We start from the raw sequence: 14443 nt of genomic DNA, 5'->3' as shown, positions 1-14443 counted from the left end.
ATGTTTGTCCACTTTTGTTTGACGATAGTATTATTTTTGTACGAAAAATTAGGGTGAAACATATATATCATCTTTTGGATTTTCACAATATTTGGTAGAATAAAAGACAAGAACACCGTCTTTGACCAGAGGTCGTACAGACTGAACACTTAACACCTAGACAACTCTAGACCAACATTTGAAAAGGGCGTAACAGCCAAAATTTATTCCTTCTGATTCTTCGTCCACATATACAGCTATATATGTGGACGAAGAATCAAAAGGAATAAATTTTGGCTGTTACGCTCTTTTCAAATGTTGGTTTAGAACTGACAGGACGCGCAACACCCAGTGGACCGGTGGAGAATTTTTCGACCGCGAAAAGTTTCCTTCTTATCGAGGCGGGAATCGAGCCCACGCTCCATAGTCCATGCCTCTAGACGATTGACGGCGCTAACCGCAAGGCCACAAAGCCCACAAAGAATCGTTCTTTATCTAAAATATTTAAATTAACTCGTGTGGAAAAGAAGTCAAAAAAATCATTTTGACATTTTAACTACTGGAACGATTTTTAAGGTGTTCTCATGAAATAAATGCTTAAGAGCGCTACTTTTGTGGCGAAATACAAAATAATAAAATTCAAGTTGGTTTTTCATGGCTAATTCGCAGAATAATTTCATTTTCACATTTTCTAAGTGAGGGTCGCCAATACTACATGTGATTCCATGAACATTGATAATTGGTCCAGTAAATTATGTTTTAAAAAAATATGGTTTCCAAAATGTTGATTTTTTCGACCACCCTGGATCGAAATCGGACAAAATTAAAAAGTGAGTTTATTTATTTTTGAAAACGAATGATTCCACCAAATATTGCGAAATCAGAGATATGGTATATGTGTTTCCCATGGAATAGCTGATTTTTCATACAAAAACTAATATGATTATCAAACAAAAGTGGACAAACATGGACAAATGAAATACCATGGATTTGATGGGCCTGCATGTATACTTTCAAATTACGATTGAAATTTTTGCTAATATTTGCTACTAGCTGCAGTAGAATGCTCAAAAAAATATCACTGTTTCATGAAAAAACGCTTATAATATGCTTGAAAATGAAGCTATCAATCATCTTATGTAACCAAAAGATGCGCCATCCAAAGACCGTGAAGCGATGCTAAGACAGTTTTTGAAAATATTCTGAATTGATGAAAGTGGACGCTATAAACTATTTTTTTCGGGACCACCCTATCTAAATTTAGCAGTTTTGTCATAAAACATCACCTATATGAGGTACAATAAATGTTTATTAAGCAAAAATGCTTAGAATTAAACAACTTTGTCGAATTATATGAACTCCTAACTCAAAAGGATAAAAAAATACATTTCCAAAAAAATTTCACCTAAGGGCCACCCTAATGACCTTCTACACCAAAAATAGATCTCTTCTTGTAGATCATTTCTTCTGAAGACGTCAAAACTCTAGCATTGATGGTTTTTGAGTTATCGATTTATGTCGTGAAATTTGACGAATCCGACCATTGTGCCGCGGGCTGTTATGGCAGCCTATAACCATGGAGCACCTAAACGACTTCGAATTGGCGGATGACGTTGCACCCCTCGCGCAACGGTGCTCTGATATGCAGAGTAAGCTCAACGACCTTGCCGAGCGCTCCTCCTCGGCAGGTTTAGTCATCAACGTCAACAAAACCAAATCGTTGGATGTAAACACGGTGACGCCTTCCAGTTTCACAGTAGCCGGGCAACCAGTGGAGAATGTTGAAAGCTTCCAATATCTTGATAGCCAAATGGCGTCAGACGGCGGCACCAAGATCGACATAGGCGCACGGATCAAGAAAGCAAGCCCAGACAACCACACCTCGCATAAGAATGTACGAATAAAATCGTTTACCGATCCAAATTTCATCAAAATCGCATTGAGGTGCGAAGCTCATCAGTTTATTTATGAATTTTCCCGCATAGTAGGCTATTTCACGACTTAACTCCAGTTTCATTTGTTGTCATCGCATATTCCTGCAAATAAACACAAATGAAATCGGATTATCTGTCAAACAGAGTTTGTTATCACAAACTACATCGCAATGTATAACGAACGAACTCGCATAAAAATCGTACATATCGCATATACTGCCGGGCAACGTCGCGTAAAAAATACACATATATCGCCTCCACTTTTGTACGTAAAAAGCGTTTTTGCGACTGGTATGCGATGAAAATTGTGTGCATAGGCATCGCATAACAAAAAAACAATTCTATTATGTATGCATTCTGGTTGTCTGGGAGGGCTGCCTTTGCGAGTTTAAGAAATATCTGGAAAAACAGGCAGATAAGTGAACGCACCAAAATACGAATTTTCAACTCTAACGTGAAATCTGTGCTGTTATACGCTAGCGAAACATGGTGTGTATCAGTGGAGAACACTCAACGGCTGCAGGTGTTCATTAACAGATGCCTGCAGTATATAATTCGAGCATGGTGGCCTCACAGCTGGATCTCAAACAACGAGCTCCATCGTCGTTGTCACCAGAGGCCGATAGCAACAGAAATTCGGGATCGGAAGTGGGGCTGGGTCGGCCACACTCTACGTAGGGGCGGAAACGAAATCTGTAAGCAAGCATTAGACTGGAACCCAGCGAGACATCGCAGCAGAGGCAGACCCAGAGGCTCATGGCGGCGAAGCCTCAATAAAGAAATAGAAGAAGTCGACCGAAATCTAACCTGGCAACAGGTTAAAGCAATAGCCGGGCAACGCTCAGGATGGAAATCTCGCTTGACTTTTCAAAAGGACCTAAGTAACATTTTTTTCATGAATTAATTTGAGTACTGCAATCAAAAGCTTTCATGTTGTTCTGTTCATTGCGCTATTCAAATTAATTCATGAAAAAAATGTTACTTAGGACCTTTTGAAAAGTTAAGCGAGAAATCTTTCAAGTCGGCCCTTTGCACCACCGGAGGTGTACAGGATCCATAAGTAAGTAAGTAAATATACGACCGAAAATATCGTTTAGTCATTTGGGCGAAAAAGTCGTTTGGTCATATGGATCATTTTAGTCGTCCATTGATCCATTCGGCCAAATGGCCCTTTCTGTCAAACGACCATAATGACCAAACGGTATTTTCGGCCGATTGTCGCTTTAGCCAAATGAAAATTTTACACCATGTATTACCATTTCGCTCGAAATCTCTTTCCGTCAAATGATTTTCGGCCAAACGTTTCCAATTTTTTTTGTAATTTTCTGAAGAATTTTCGAAGAATTTCCTATGAGCAAAACAAAGAATGTCCCGTAGAAATCCAAAGAAATTCGTTCAAAATTCCGAAAAACAAAACAGGTTTTCGTATAAAAAATAAAAATTTAAATTCTGAAAAGGTTAAGTGGAAATTTCGGAAAATTCCCCGTGGAAATTTTGAAAAGTTTACTAATTATACACGCGGAAGAATCTTGTACGATTGAAACAACTGTTTCTTTGTTGCTTCAAACAACGAAAACATTGTGGTTTCAATCTTCAAATGTGTTGTTTCAACACTGATTCACTGCTTTATTCAAACGAACTTCATTGGTTTTTCCAATCCTGCATCGTATGACTTAAACAATAAATATTTCGTTCTTATGACTTATTGGATACGGTAGATGACTCTCTTACGCCATGAAGCTAACTCGATAACACCTAGCATTAGATAACGGACACATAACACCCAGCAGTGGCGTAGCCAGAAAATTGGTCTGGGGTTTTATGAACATTTTTTTTTTAATTCTTCCGAAAATGTTGTCTCTGGGGGGGGGGGGTATGTCCAAAACCACCCCCGTGGATACGCCACTGACACCAAGTGGACCAGTGGAGAATTTTTCGGTCACGAAAAGTTTCTTTCCTTTTTACCGGGGCGAGAATCGAGACCAACACTCCATAGCGCATGCGTCTAGACGATTGACGTCGCTAACCGCACGGCCACGAAGCCCACAAAATATGATGTCATCATATTTTCGATAAAGTAGTTTCGCAGAAATTTCGTAAGTAAAAACAACCATGCATATTGTTGTTCTGATGTATTATTTGCAGGGTTCATACTTTTCGTTTCGGTGAGATAAAAACAAGCGATTTTTGGGTCAAAGGAGAATTTTTTATGGCAGTCTGTGGCGAGAAACATTCCACTCTCTTTTTTTTATTTAGAACAAGCTTAACAAATAAACGAAAATGTGCCTACTTGATGATTTTTTTCTACTCTGTAACTATTCTTCAGGAGAATGCAATATTTGAAAATCGCGCCAAATGATTTGCATGGCGCCGAGAAGCATGGCGAATTTAAACCGCTTATTTTAAATTTAGCGCCATGCTATAAAAGCAGAACTTTTATAACATGCTCCATGTACGCGAGTTGAGTACAGAGATAGCTCGATTTTTTCAACACTAGCTTTTATTTAAAGTTATTATTTTAATCTTATAATATTTTCAGTTTACAAATATATAATTTTCAACAACAAAAATGTAAAACGTTACAATTCAACCCGATTTGTGGTTGTATCAACAATAAATATTTTTATTGTTGCAGAATCCGTATGGTTGATTCTAACAAACTTTTCTCCGTGTAGCAATTGAAAAAAAAAACATCCAAATTCTATTAAGCTCCGAACAGTTTTTCGCGGAGACTCTGAAGAATTTCCCGTGAAGTTTTAAAGATTCTTCCGTGAATGTCCTAATGTCTAAAATAGTAGTTTGTGTAACTAGGTGCAAAAAGATGAGTTGGAGTTGGATAAATACTACGAGTGCTGAAAAAATCGAGTTTTGCAACGAATACGATAAATCTGTACCAAAATGGTACAATTTTATTAACTTCACATGATCAATCTTGCCAAAATATCATGCTGCTGCTGGAAACAAACGTATTCCATGTTATCGTGCCACATTGTATGCTCGACAGACCATAAAGCGATAGATAAACCTGCTTTTGCAGAATTTGATGTCATGCCCATTAAATTATTTCATTTATTATGTGACACGAAGAATACACTATTTGAACACTCACCCAAGCTAATTGAGCTAAATGTGGTCATGTAACTACTGTTCCAATGCTGGTTTTTCATTATAGCACCCAAATGAGTGCTATAATGGATTTTATGCAACCCATTTGAATTGCATAATGTTCATTAAAGCACCGATTTCATTGGTATGGAAAAGTAGGCCGTTTCATCACTCAAATGTCAACTGTAAACCAGGTACATATTATGATCAGGAATTGCAAAAAATATATTTAAAAAATGCAAAAAAAGACTTGAAAAAATATGATTGTAACAAAAAATTGCCACACCGAATCACGCCGCCGCTGGCCAAAATGCTGACAAACGCCGCCGCCGACGATTTTTGGACTGGTGCAAACTAGAGGCCTTGATAAGAGAAACGCGGATAGAAAATATAACTCTGCCAACACTGCAGCCAATCTTCTTCAATAAAGAACAACACATGACAAGGAAGAAATGATTTTTCCAGGTAAAATTTTACATACCGCTTTGCAATGTGTTCACAACATATCACAATAGAATATAATAAACGAAGCAATTGCATTTCATAATCTGCCATTGATTTGCATATATTATTGATAACAAGAAAAATGCTTTCAAAATTTGTTTATTCATAAATGGTATTAAATCGAATTTAGCCGTTTTCAGTATTTGAGCCGATGTTTTGGCTGCTTGACAGGCCTCTTGCTCGATTGGCTGCTGTTTTTTGGTGGTAACCACTTTCCTTCGATGGGACTCGAACCCACGACCCTCAGTACGCTAGACTGGTGCTTTTACACAACTAAGCTACGAAGAACCTCCGTCGACCTTCGCAACATAGCGGCTACTGAATGAGCCCGAGATTCAGAAATCGGACGCATCTCACAATCCCGGGCTAATTCAATAGCCGTTAAGATGCGAAGGCCGATGAAATTTGAGAATTTGAGATTGATGTACTACCTGCAAACGTTGTTTGTATGCCGGAAGAGTGTCATGAGTACATGATGGCTTTCTGCAGTTAACCCTCTACAAACCATTTTTTGTTTTGTTTTCGCTCAAAATCACTATTTTGCTTTCCGAAATCGATCTAAACACGTTTTGGGCAATAATTTTTTTTAATTCGCGATTTCATCAAAACAACATTTTGATATTTAAGAATTTCGTTTTTGGAGTTTTTAATCCAATAAAATAATATCTTGAACCTATTCTCCTTTTTTGATTTTTCAACATATTCATAGTGTATTCATTGCTGACTTATTGCCTTTTTTTACTTTTAGTTGAACTTTGGTTTTTCGCTTTGAGAATAAAAAATGAATTCCATAGAAATGACCATATAGAATGCTTATGGATTGTTAGATTTTATTTGGCACGTATGTTTGTTGTGAAAAACGGATTTAAATTCATAAAAGTACGTATTTTCATAGAAAATTTTGGATTCTCATTCTCATTATTCTCAAAGTAAAGTTTGAATTTTGTAGCATGGGCCTTGCAGAATACATATTGGCTGTTGGATTTTTGTGCACGTATATTTGTTATGAAACAACGGAATTTAATTCACAAAAGTGTGTAATTTCATAGAAATTTGGTTTCTCACCTCTGCAAAGCTTTCTCAAAAACTTTACGTGTTACAAAAAATCTGAATACATTTTTGAATTCAGCGAAGAAAAAATCTTTCAAGTACACTTAAAATGATTGAAAGGAGTGAAACACTATTGACTAATTATTGATTAACATCAAAAACTTTTCGAAATCTAAACAATTGAAAAATTACAAAAAAAAACACTCAAAGTACCCCATGTAAAGGTGGTCTTGGGCATTAGAGGGTTTAAAAGTATCTGAGGCCGCTGAATGTTCAGGCGACTGGAAGCGATTGGCTCAGGATCGAGGATAGGCTCATCAAAGAGCAGATGAAGTGAGCAGTAAGTATCAAATGAGGAGATTCATGATATGCTTCACTGTAGGAAACATAATTTGATACGGACGTATGCCCTAAATAATTGCATTATTATTTAAAAAGTAGGAAAAAAGCGAAAAGTGAGAAAAAAGAATGATGCGAAGTGAGAAATGAATGGTAAACGAAAAATGAGAAATGAGAAGAGAAAAGGGGTTAGTAAGAAATGCAAAATGAGAAGCAAGAAGTGCAATGTGAAAAATTAGAAGCGAGAAGTGGGCAGTAAGAAGTGAGAATTGAGATGCAAAATGTAAAAATGGGAAACCAGAAGTATAATGTGACAATTGAAAATTGAAAACTAAAACTAATAGTGAGAAATAAGACGTAAGAAGAGATATCTTCTTCTTCTTATTGGCATTACATCCCTAAACTGGGACAGAGCCGACAACTTTTACCATCTAAAATTGAAAAAGATTAAAATCTCGAAATATTGAAAAAAATATGTACAAATTTGTTGTCAAAATTGGAAATAATGTTGCGAAATCGCATTAAAATATTGTTCAAATCTGTTAGGTCATAATTCTTACTACAAAATATGGTCTTATTTATGATAGTATCGATTTTAACACCTTTACAGTTTCTTCTACTGCGAACTCTTGCCAAATACTTCAACCAAATTATTTTTAACAAATCATGAACCAATATTGATTTATCATTGAATCTTATACACAGCCATAAGATCACCGAAATTTGACTCCGTCAGAACTTCTATTTTGACCACGCCTTATCAGTTATATTTTTCATCTCAAAGTAGACCGCTTCATTCAGAAATTATCGTCCTCAACTACACAGAATTCATTATCCAACCACTTCAAACTTCTTACTTCACGGTTTTGTAAGATACTCGCCCTGATGATGCTACTACCGACTGCTTCTGCTACCGTAAACTACTGACTGACATCTGCTCTGGTCTATTATAGAAGAAAAGGTAGATGCGAAATGGGGCCACTCAACCATCCTCGTTGGAGTCGTCGTCGTCGTCATCGTTGTCTTCACCAGGAGAGAAAACACCAGCATTTCCAAAAGCAGGCGGCAGCGTCGTCGTCACCCTTTCGCCACCCGAAATTCAAAGATGGTAAAACACGTTGCCAACTTGTACCTACCCAGCAGAAGCGCTTGTTGCCTGCAGAAGGGCTCTTTGCGGTAGTGGCAACCGACGCTTCATGGAGTCTCTTTACCTTCTGGGGACGAGTAAATGCATTACACACACAGGCGGCGGCAGCAGCAGCATCATCATCGTCACCCAAATGAGGCAGGATGAGGATACTTGCGAAACTCAAGCTGTTGGAAGTTTTGTCGTTCTTCATTTTTGCTTATAATGGGCCCAATTGCATCTAACTTTTATTAATGATTGCATAAATTCTTGGCTCTGAATTAATTGAATATCGATCGGATTTTGCAAAGCCATTCTAGAATTGTGAATGAATCATTCCATTGCATAGAGACCGTAATGAATGGAATTGAAATTATTGCAATCTGCAGGAGTAAAGAACCTGTTAAACAATACGCTCGATCTGTTTGAAAATTTACAATGAATAAAATTTTAATCTGTTTACTATATTATTATTTGTCAGAAATTAGAGATCTAAGTAGAAATCAAGAAAGAGTATCATACGCGAAATATGAATATTATGGGTCTCCAGTTAACCAGTTAGGATTGCCAATCCGGAGATGGCGAGTTCGATTCTCGGTCCGGTCTAGGATGTTTTCCGGTGGGAAATATTCTCGACACACTGGGCATAGTGTATTCATTGCCACACAAGATATGAACATAATCATGCAGTGGCAGGCATAGAAAAGCTTTCAATTAATGACTGTTGAAATTCTAATAGAACTAAGTCGTCAAACAGGCCAGTTCCAGTTGGAATGTAAAGCCATAGAAAAAGAAAGATCAGTATTGAATCAAATTGATCAGAATTGTAGTTTCAAAAATGGATTAAGTATTAAGAAAATTTATGCAAAATATGGTTCAATAGAAACACAGACAAACAGACATAACACATTGAACATTTACTCATCAAATTCATCGTCGTTCAAACACTAACGACATCTGTTGATTTCAGTTAGTTGGGCAAATCACGAACCAGATGGCGATAGTGAGCAAACGTCAAACTCGAGCAAAAACGATGCGCGCGCCACGTGTGATCGATTGACCAACTAATGATTATTTAAATTGACCAGCAAATCAGTGAACGATGGAAATTTTACGAGTGTTATGTCTGTTTGTCTGTGATAGAAAGGTCATTCGCTATAGCAAGTTGAGCTCTATGTGCTTTGAACTTGAACATGATGAAACGATTTGTTACAAGAAGACAAATCTAGTGGCCTCGGTGTGTTGTGGCGCACATACATTGATATAAAGATATAGAACTAGCAATGGGTTGGGTACTTACTCGTTGTGCGGAATGTCCTCATCCGGATCGGCTACCACCGTCACCACGCTTGTCGCCAGCATCGTCAGAAAGACAAACGCCATTATCCCAGTCAACAAACGAATTCGACGATGATCCCCCGTTACAAGGCTTCGCTTCCTCGGGGGATCCATCATCGTCGTTGTTTCTGTTCGTTGCACTCCTCGCTGGTGGATGATGATGATGGGTATTCGATATGCGGCGCTGTTTTGGCACTGTTTTTCCGAGGTTTCGTATTCTTGGCGAGGATCTCGCTTTTTATGATTTATTTATCTACTTGTTTTATGGTTGGTATATATTCCACACGCTCGATAAACTTCTCTTCTTGTTGTTCCTTTTGTACTTGTTAGGGTTCTTTCTTTTTTGGATAACGCTCACTCGTCAAATAGTATAGCAGCACTCCAGCGAGTCAGGCTTGCACAGGCGGAATCATTTTACGACGGGTCGGTGTTTTCCCATTTCTTGTGTGTATCAATAAAAATATTCAATTTAAATATAAATCACACCATCAGTACTGAAGCGCGGAACGAAATCACTGGCATACGTATGTCAACCTTTCTCAGCCGGAAGTTGGAACGAAGTATATCGAAGCTTGAGAACCACGACTAATCGATTTAAAAAATGAGAATGGTAACCTCGAACTATTTGATTACCATGCCAGTTAATAAAAATCATAAAGAATCTCAAAGACCATTATGATATGGTTTCAATAGAATGATCTTCGATATTTCTAACAGGAGGGGTTGTATTTTTTCTTCAATCCGTTGAAGCCATTTACATATTTTACATACATATGATACGGAAATATAATTGATTGCGACAATCTGGCATGTTTATGTCCCAGTAAATGTTTTTTTTTTTCAGGAAATCAGTTTATTTCAGTTTAGGTATATTTCCTAAAAAAGCTAAAACTAAGCGAAGGAGACGCATGGTATATTTATTTTTATTTGCCATCTATATATTAAATCCACAAATATTCGGAACATTTTTTAGATACTAAGCCCAGTGATCAATACATCATGAGTAAGGCCCATTGAAACAACATTATATTCCAATAAAATCCTGAATTATGATAGTACAGGTCCGCCAGAGTATTGAAGTATGTGTAGGGGTAGGGCAGTTCAAATTTCAAAAATGTTCTAAAATTCCAACTCCCATATGTCTATTAGCATCATTTTGATAATATAGGAGTCCTGGCAAAATTTCAGGCAATTCTGTGGCCATTTAGGGTTGGCGCGAAGTCAATTTATGTTTATATGAAAATTTGTATGGGGAAAACTTAAAATTTATTCAAGTCTCCCTACAACTGTCAAATCGTGATGAATGCAAATAAATATCCCCAACCTCCATTTTTGGAATCTATTGGAGCTCAACCAGTGGGTAACTCATTAATTTTGATTTATATTTCCACTGCTACGTTAAGGCTAATTACATCATTTTAGCCATTTATCTCATATTCACACTGTCAATAGAACCGTTCAATCCACTCATAACTTATGTGTTATCCGGAGGTCTCATTCATATAGATTCCAAAAAGGAAGGTTGGGGATGTTTATTTGAATTCATCACGATTTGACAGTTGTAGGGAACTTGAATAAATTTTAAGTTTTTCCCATACAAATTTCCATATAAACATAAATTGACTTCGCGCCACCCCTAAATGGCCACCAAATTGCCTGAAATTTTGCCAGGACTCCTTTATTGTCAAAATGATGCTAATAGACATATGGGAGTTGGAATTTTCGAACATTTTTGAAATTTGAACTGCCCTAGGTAGGGGCCTTCCTTAGTCTTGTGTCTAGGAAACTTTCGGGTTGGAAATTGTCTCGATTTCCTTGGATTTCATTACTTTTATAATGAATATACAAATGCAAAAATGTAAACTTGGCTGAAAAGCCTCGCAGTTAATAACTGCGGAAGTGCTTAAAGAACACAAGCTGCGAGGTGGCAATGTCCCAGTGGGGGATACAATGCCAATAAGTAGAAGGCATTGAAGTAGTGTTGTGAAAATTGAAATTTTCTCTATTTTTATGTGTATATTAGGGCTTGTACATGAACAGCGTGACAAAATTAGGGTGTGTCAGTTGTTGCGCCTGCCTAGGATGTTGTGTGATATTGTTTGACAGTGTGCTATGTTAAACTTCTATAAAAAGCTGAATGAATGTAAAAGCAACCGCATGCCGCTGCCGGTAGAACACTAAACAGATCTGACACGACGGCTCTTCGACGAGACAGGAGGTTTTCGCAGGCCCAATAAGCCGCCTGTAAAACCACAGATTAATAACGATTGGAAACATGGAACTGGAAGTTGCTAGGTTTCGCAAATATCGACAGGATAATCTACGATTAATTACATCCCAGCAACTTTGACATCGTAGCGCTGTAGGAAATCTACTGGACAGGACAGAAAGTGTGGAAAAGCGGGAATCGAGCGGCTACCTTCTATCAAGCTGTGATACTACCAACGAGCTGGGAACCGGCTTCATAGTGCTGGGAAAGATGCGCCAACGCGTGATTGGGTGGCAGCCAATCAACGCAAGGATGTGCAAGCTGAGGATAAAATACCGTTACTTCAACTATAGCATCATCAACGTGCACTGCCCACACGAAGGGAGACCCGACGACGAGAATAAAGCGTTCTATGCACAGCTGGATCAGATATATTATGGAGACGTCAAAATCGTCATCGGGGACATGAACGCTCAGGTAGTAAAGGAAGAAATGTATAGACCGGTCATCGGACGGGATAGTCTGCATACCGTCTCAAACGACAACGGCCAACAATGCATAAACTTTGCAGCAGGAATGGTAGTCTGAAGCACTTTCTTCCCCGGCAAGAATATCCACAAGGCCACATGGAAATCACCTAATCAAGTAACGGAAAACCAAATCGACCAAGTTCTAATCGACGGTAAATTCTTCTCCGACATCACGAACGTACGTACTTACCGCAGTGCGAATATTGAATCCGACCACTACCTCGTTGCAGTATGTCTGCGCTCAAAACTTTCGACGGTGTACAACACGCGTCGGAGTCGTCCGCCACGGCTAAACATTGAGCTGCTACAAGACGGTAGACTAGCCCAAGAATACGCGCAGCAGCTGGAAGTGGCACTCCCAACGGAAGAGCAGTTAGGCGCAGCGTCTCTTGAAGATGGCTGAAGAGATATTCGATCCGCCATTTGGAAGCACCGCAACCGCTGCGTTAGGCACCCCGGATCAGAGAAACGACTTGTATGACGGCGAATGTGAGCAGTTAGTTGAGGAGAAGAATGCAGCATGGGCGAGATTGCTGCAACACCGCACGAGGACGAACGAGACACTATACAAACGTTCGCGGAACGGAAAAAACTCCATTTTTCGGAGGAAAAAGCGCCAACAGGAATATCGAAACCGTGAAGAGACGGAGCAACTGTACCGCGCTAGTAACACACGAAAGTTCTATGAGAAGTTGAACCGTTCACGCAAGGGCAACGTGCCACAGTCCGATATGTGTAAGGACATGAACGGGAACCTTCTTACGAACGAGCGTGAGGTGATCCAAAGTACAGTGGCGGAAAGCCGGACAAAACCTCAAAAAAAAAAATTTAAGTACATTCCGTAAAGTGTCTCCAGAACAAATATGTATGGAAAATGAAATTTGGCTAAATCTAAATCTAATCTATTTTTTGTCTACTTTCCGGTGGTTAATGTGGTGAATTGCGCATAGCTGCGCCAAAGCGGGAAATTTACTGGTGCAATGTTAGAATGAGGACGCTGCTTTTGCTCTAGATCCTAGGACCTAGGGCTAGGAAGCCCTTGGATAACATAAAGCATGTCGGATAACCATTTTAACCTCAATATGAATTCAACGTTTCAAAATTACCATGTGGTGAAGTTTTGAACGCAATCTCAGGTTTTGTCCAGGATTTGTATGATGGCCCGCCACTGTGCAAAGGTGGCGGCAGCACTGCGAAGAACACCCGGATGGCGATGTGGCAGACAACGGTGGCGGTATGGAAATGAACCTAGGAGCACGCGCGCAGGACATACGACTTCCGGCTCCGAATCTCCAGGACATCCAGGAGGAGATCGACCGGCTGAAACCGAACGGGAGTTGAAAGAGACCGTGCAAAATCAGACATGGTATCTACCACTGGGTGTGGTAGTCAACCCTAAAAAGCCGGAAAAGATTTGAATAGTATGGGACGCTGCAGAACGGTAAAAGGAGTTTCGCTGAATTCCGTTCTGCTAAAAGGACCGGATTTTCTGTCGATTCAGACAGAGAGAGGTGGCCATCAATGCGGATATCAAGGAGATGATCCACCAAGTGGTTATCAGACCGGAGGATCGTCAGGCACTACGATTTGTGTGGCGGAACAATCCGTCACAGCAAACGGAAGTGATTGTTATGGACGTTGCCATATTTGGAGCTACGTGCTCCCCAAGTTCTGCGCAGTTTGCGAAGAATCGCAATGCGATTAAATTGACCAGAGAGTTTTCTCGAGCTGCAACCGCGGTTTTGGAGAACCACTATGTGGACGACTATCTCGATAATGTCGATAGCGTCTACGAAGTAGTGGAGCTTGCAAGAGAAGTCAAAACGTTACATCAACACGCCGGGTTTGAACTCCGACGTTGTTTGTCCAACCGTTTGTCCAAAAAACCGTCAGAAACTCCAAAAAATTTCGTAATGGGGAAGGATGTTGGGACTGAGAGAGTGTTGGGGTTAAGTTGGTTCCCGCAGGAAGACATCTTTACGTTCGCAATACAGTTCCGCAAAAACCTGAAGAGATTGCTGGACGGGAATACGTATCCCATCAAAAGAGAGTTGTTGAGCTTGGTGATGAGTATTTCCGACCCACTTGGATTGGTAGCTAACTTTGTGATACACGGAAAAATTCTTGTCCAAGAAGTTTGGAGATCCGGCAGTTTATAGCTCGACGTGGTGCACCGTTGGAGATCTACTCTGATCAAGGACTAAATTTTCAAAAAGCAAGAAAGGAGTTGCGCGAAGAAATTCGAAAGCTGAATCAAAAGTTGGCTTCAACCTTCACAAACGCAGCCACACAGTGGAAGATGAATCCGCCTTATGCTCCTCATATGGGA

The 14443-nt window shown here is 39.3% G+C and overlaps 1 protein-coding gene across 6 annotated transcripts in view; it reads right to left on the bottom strand.

Annotated features, from left to right (window-relative positions):
* LOC134212198 (voltage-dependent calcium channel subunit alpha-2/delta-3) overlaps nt 1-14443 on the bottom strand; it is a 230429-nt gene that overhangs the window by 192399 nt on the left and 23587 nt on the right. For 5 of the 6 annotated variants that reach the window (XR_009979214.1, XM_062689839.1, XM_062689842.1 and 2 more), the window contains exon 2: nt 9338-9816. The exons of the other annotated variant lie outside the window; for it this stretch is intronic. Coding sequence is in view for 4 of the 5 variants with exons in the window: in XM_062689839.1 (XP_062545823.1) it covers nt 9338-9492 (155 nt within the window). In the remaining variant the exon portion in view is untranslated. The remainder of the gene's footprint in view (nt 1-9337; nt 9817-14443) is intronic. 6 annotated transcript variants of the gene reach the window in all.

The sequence above is a fragment of the Armigeres subalbatus genome, chromosome 2, assembly GCF_024139115.2.
Source record: "Armigeres subalbatus isolate Guangzhou_Male chromosome 2, GZ_Asu_2, whole genome shotgun sequence".
NCBI classification, from domain to species: Eukaryota; Metazoa; Arthropoda; class Insecta; order Diptera; family Culicidae; genus Armigeres; species Armigeres subalbatus.
Note: the sequence above shows the minus strand (reverse complement) of the source record. Positions and strands in the feature narration are given on the sequence as shown.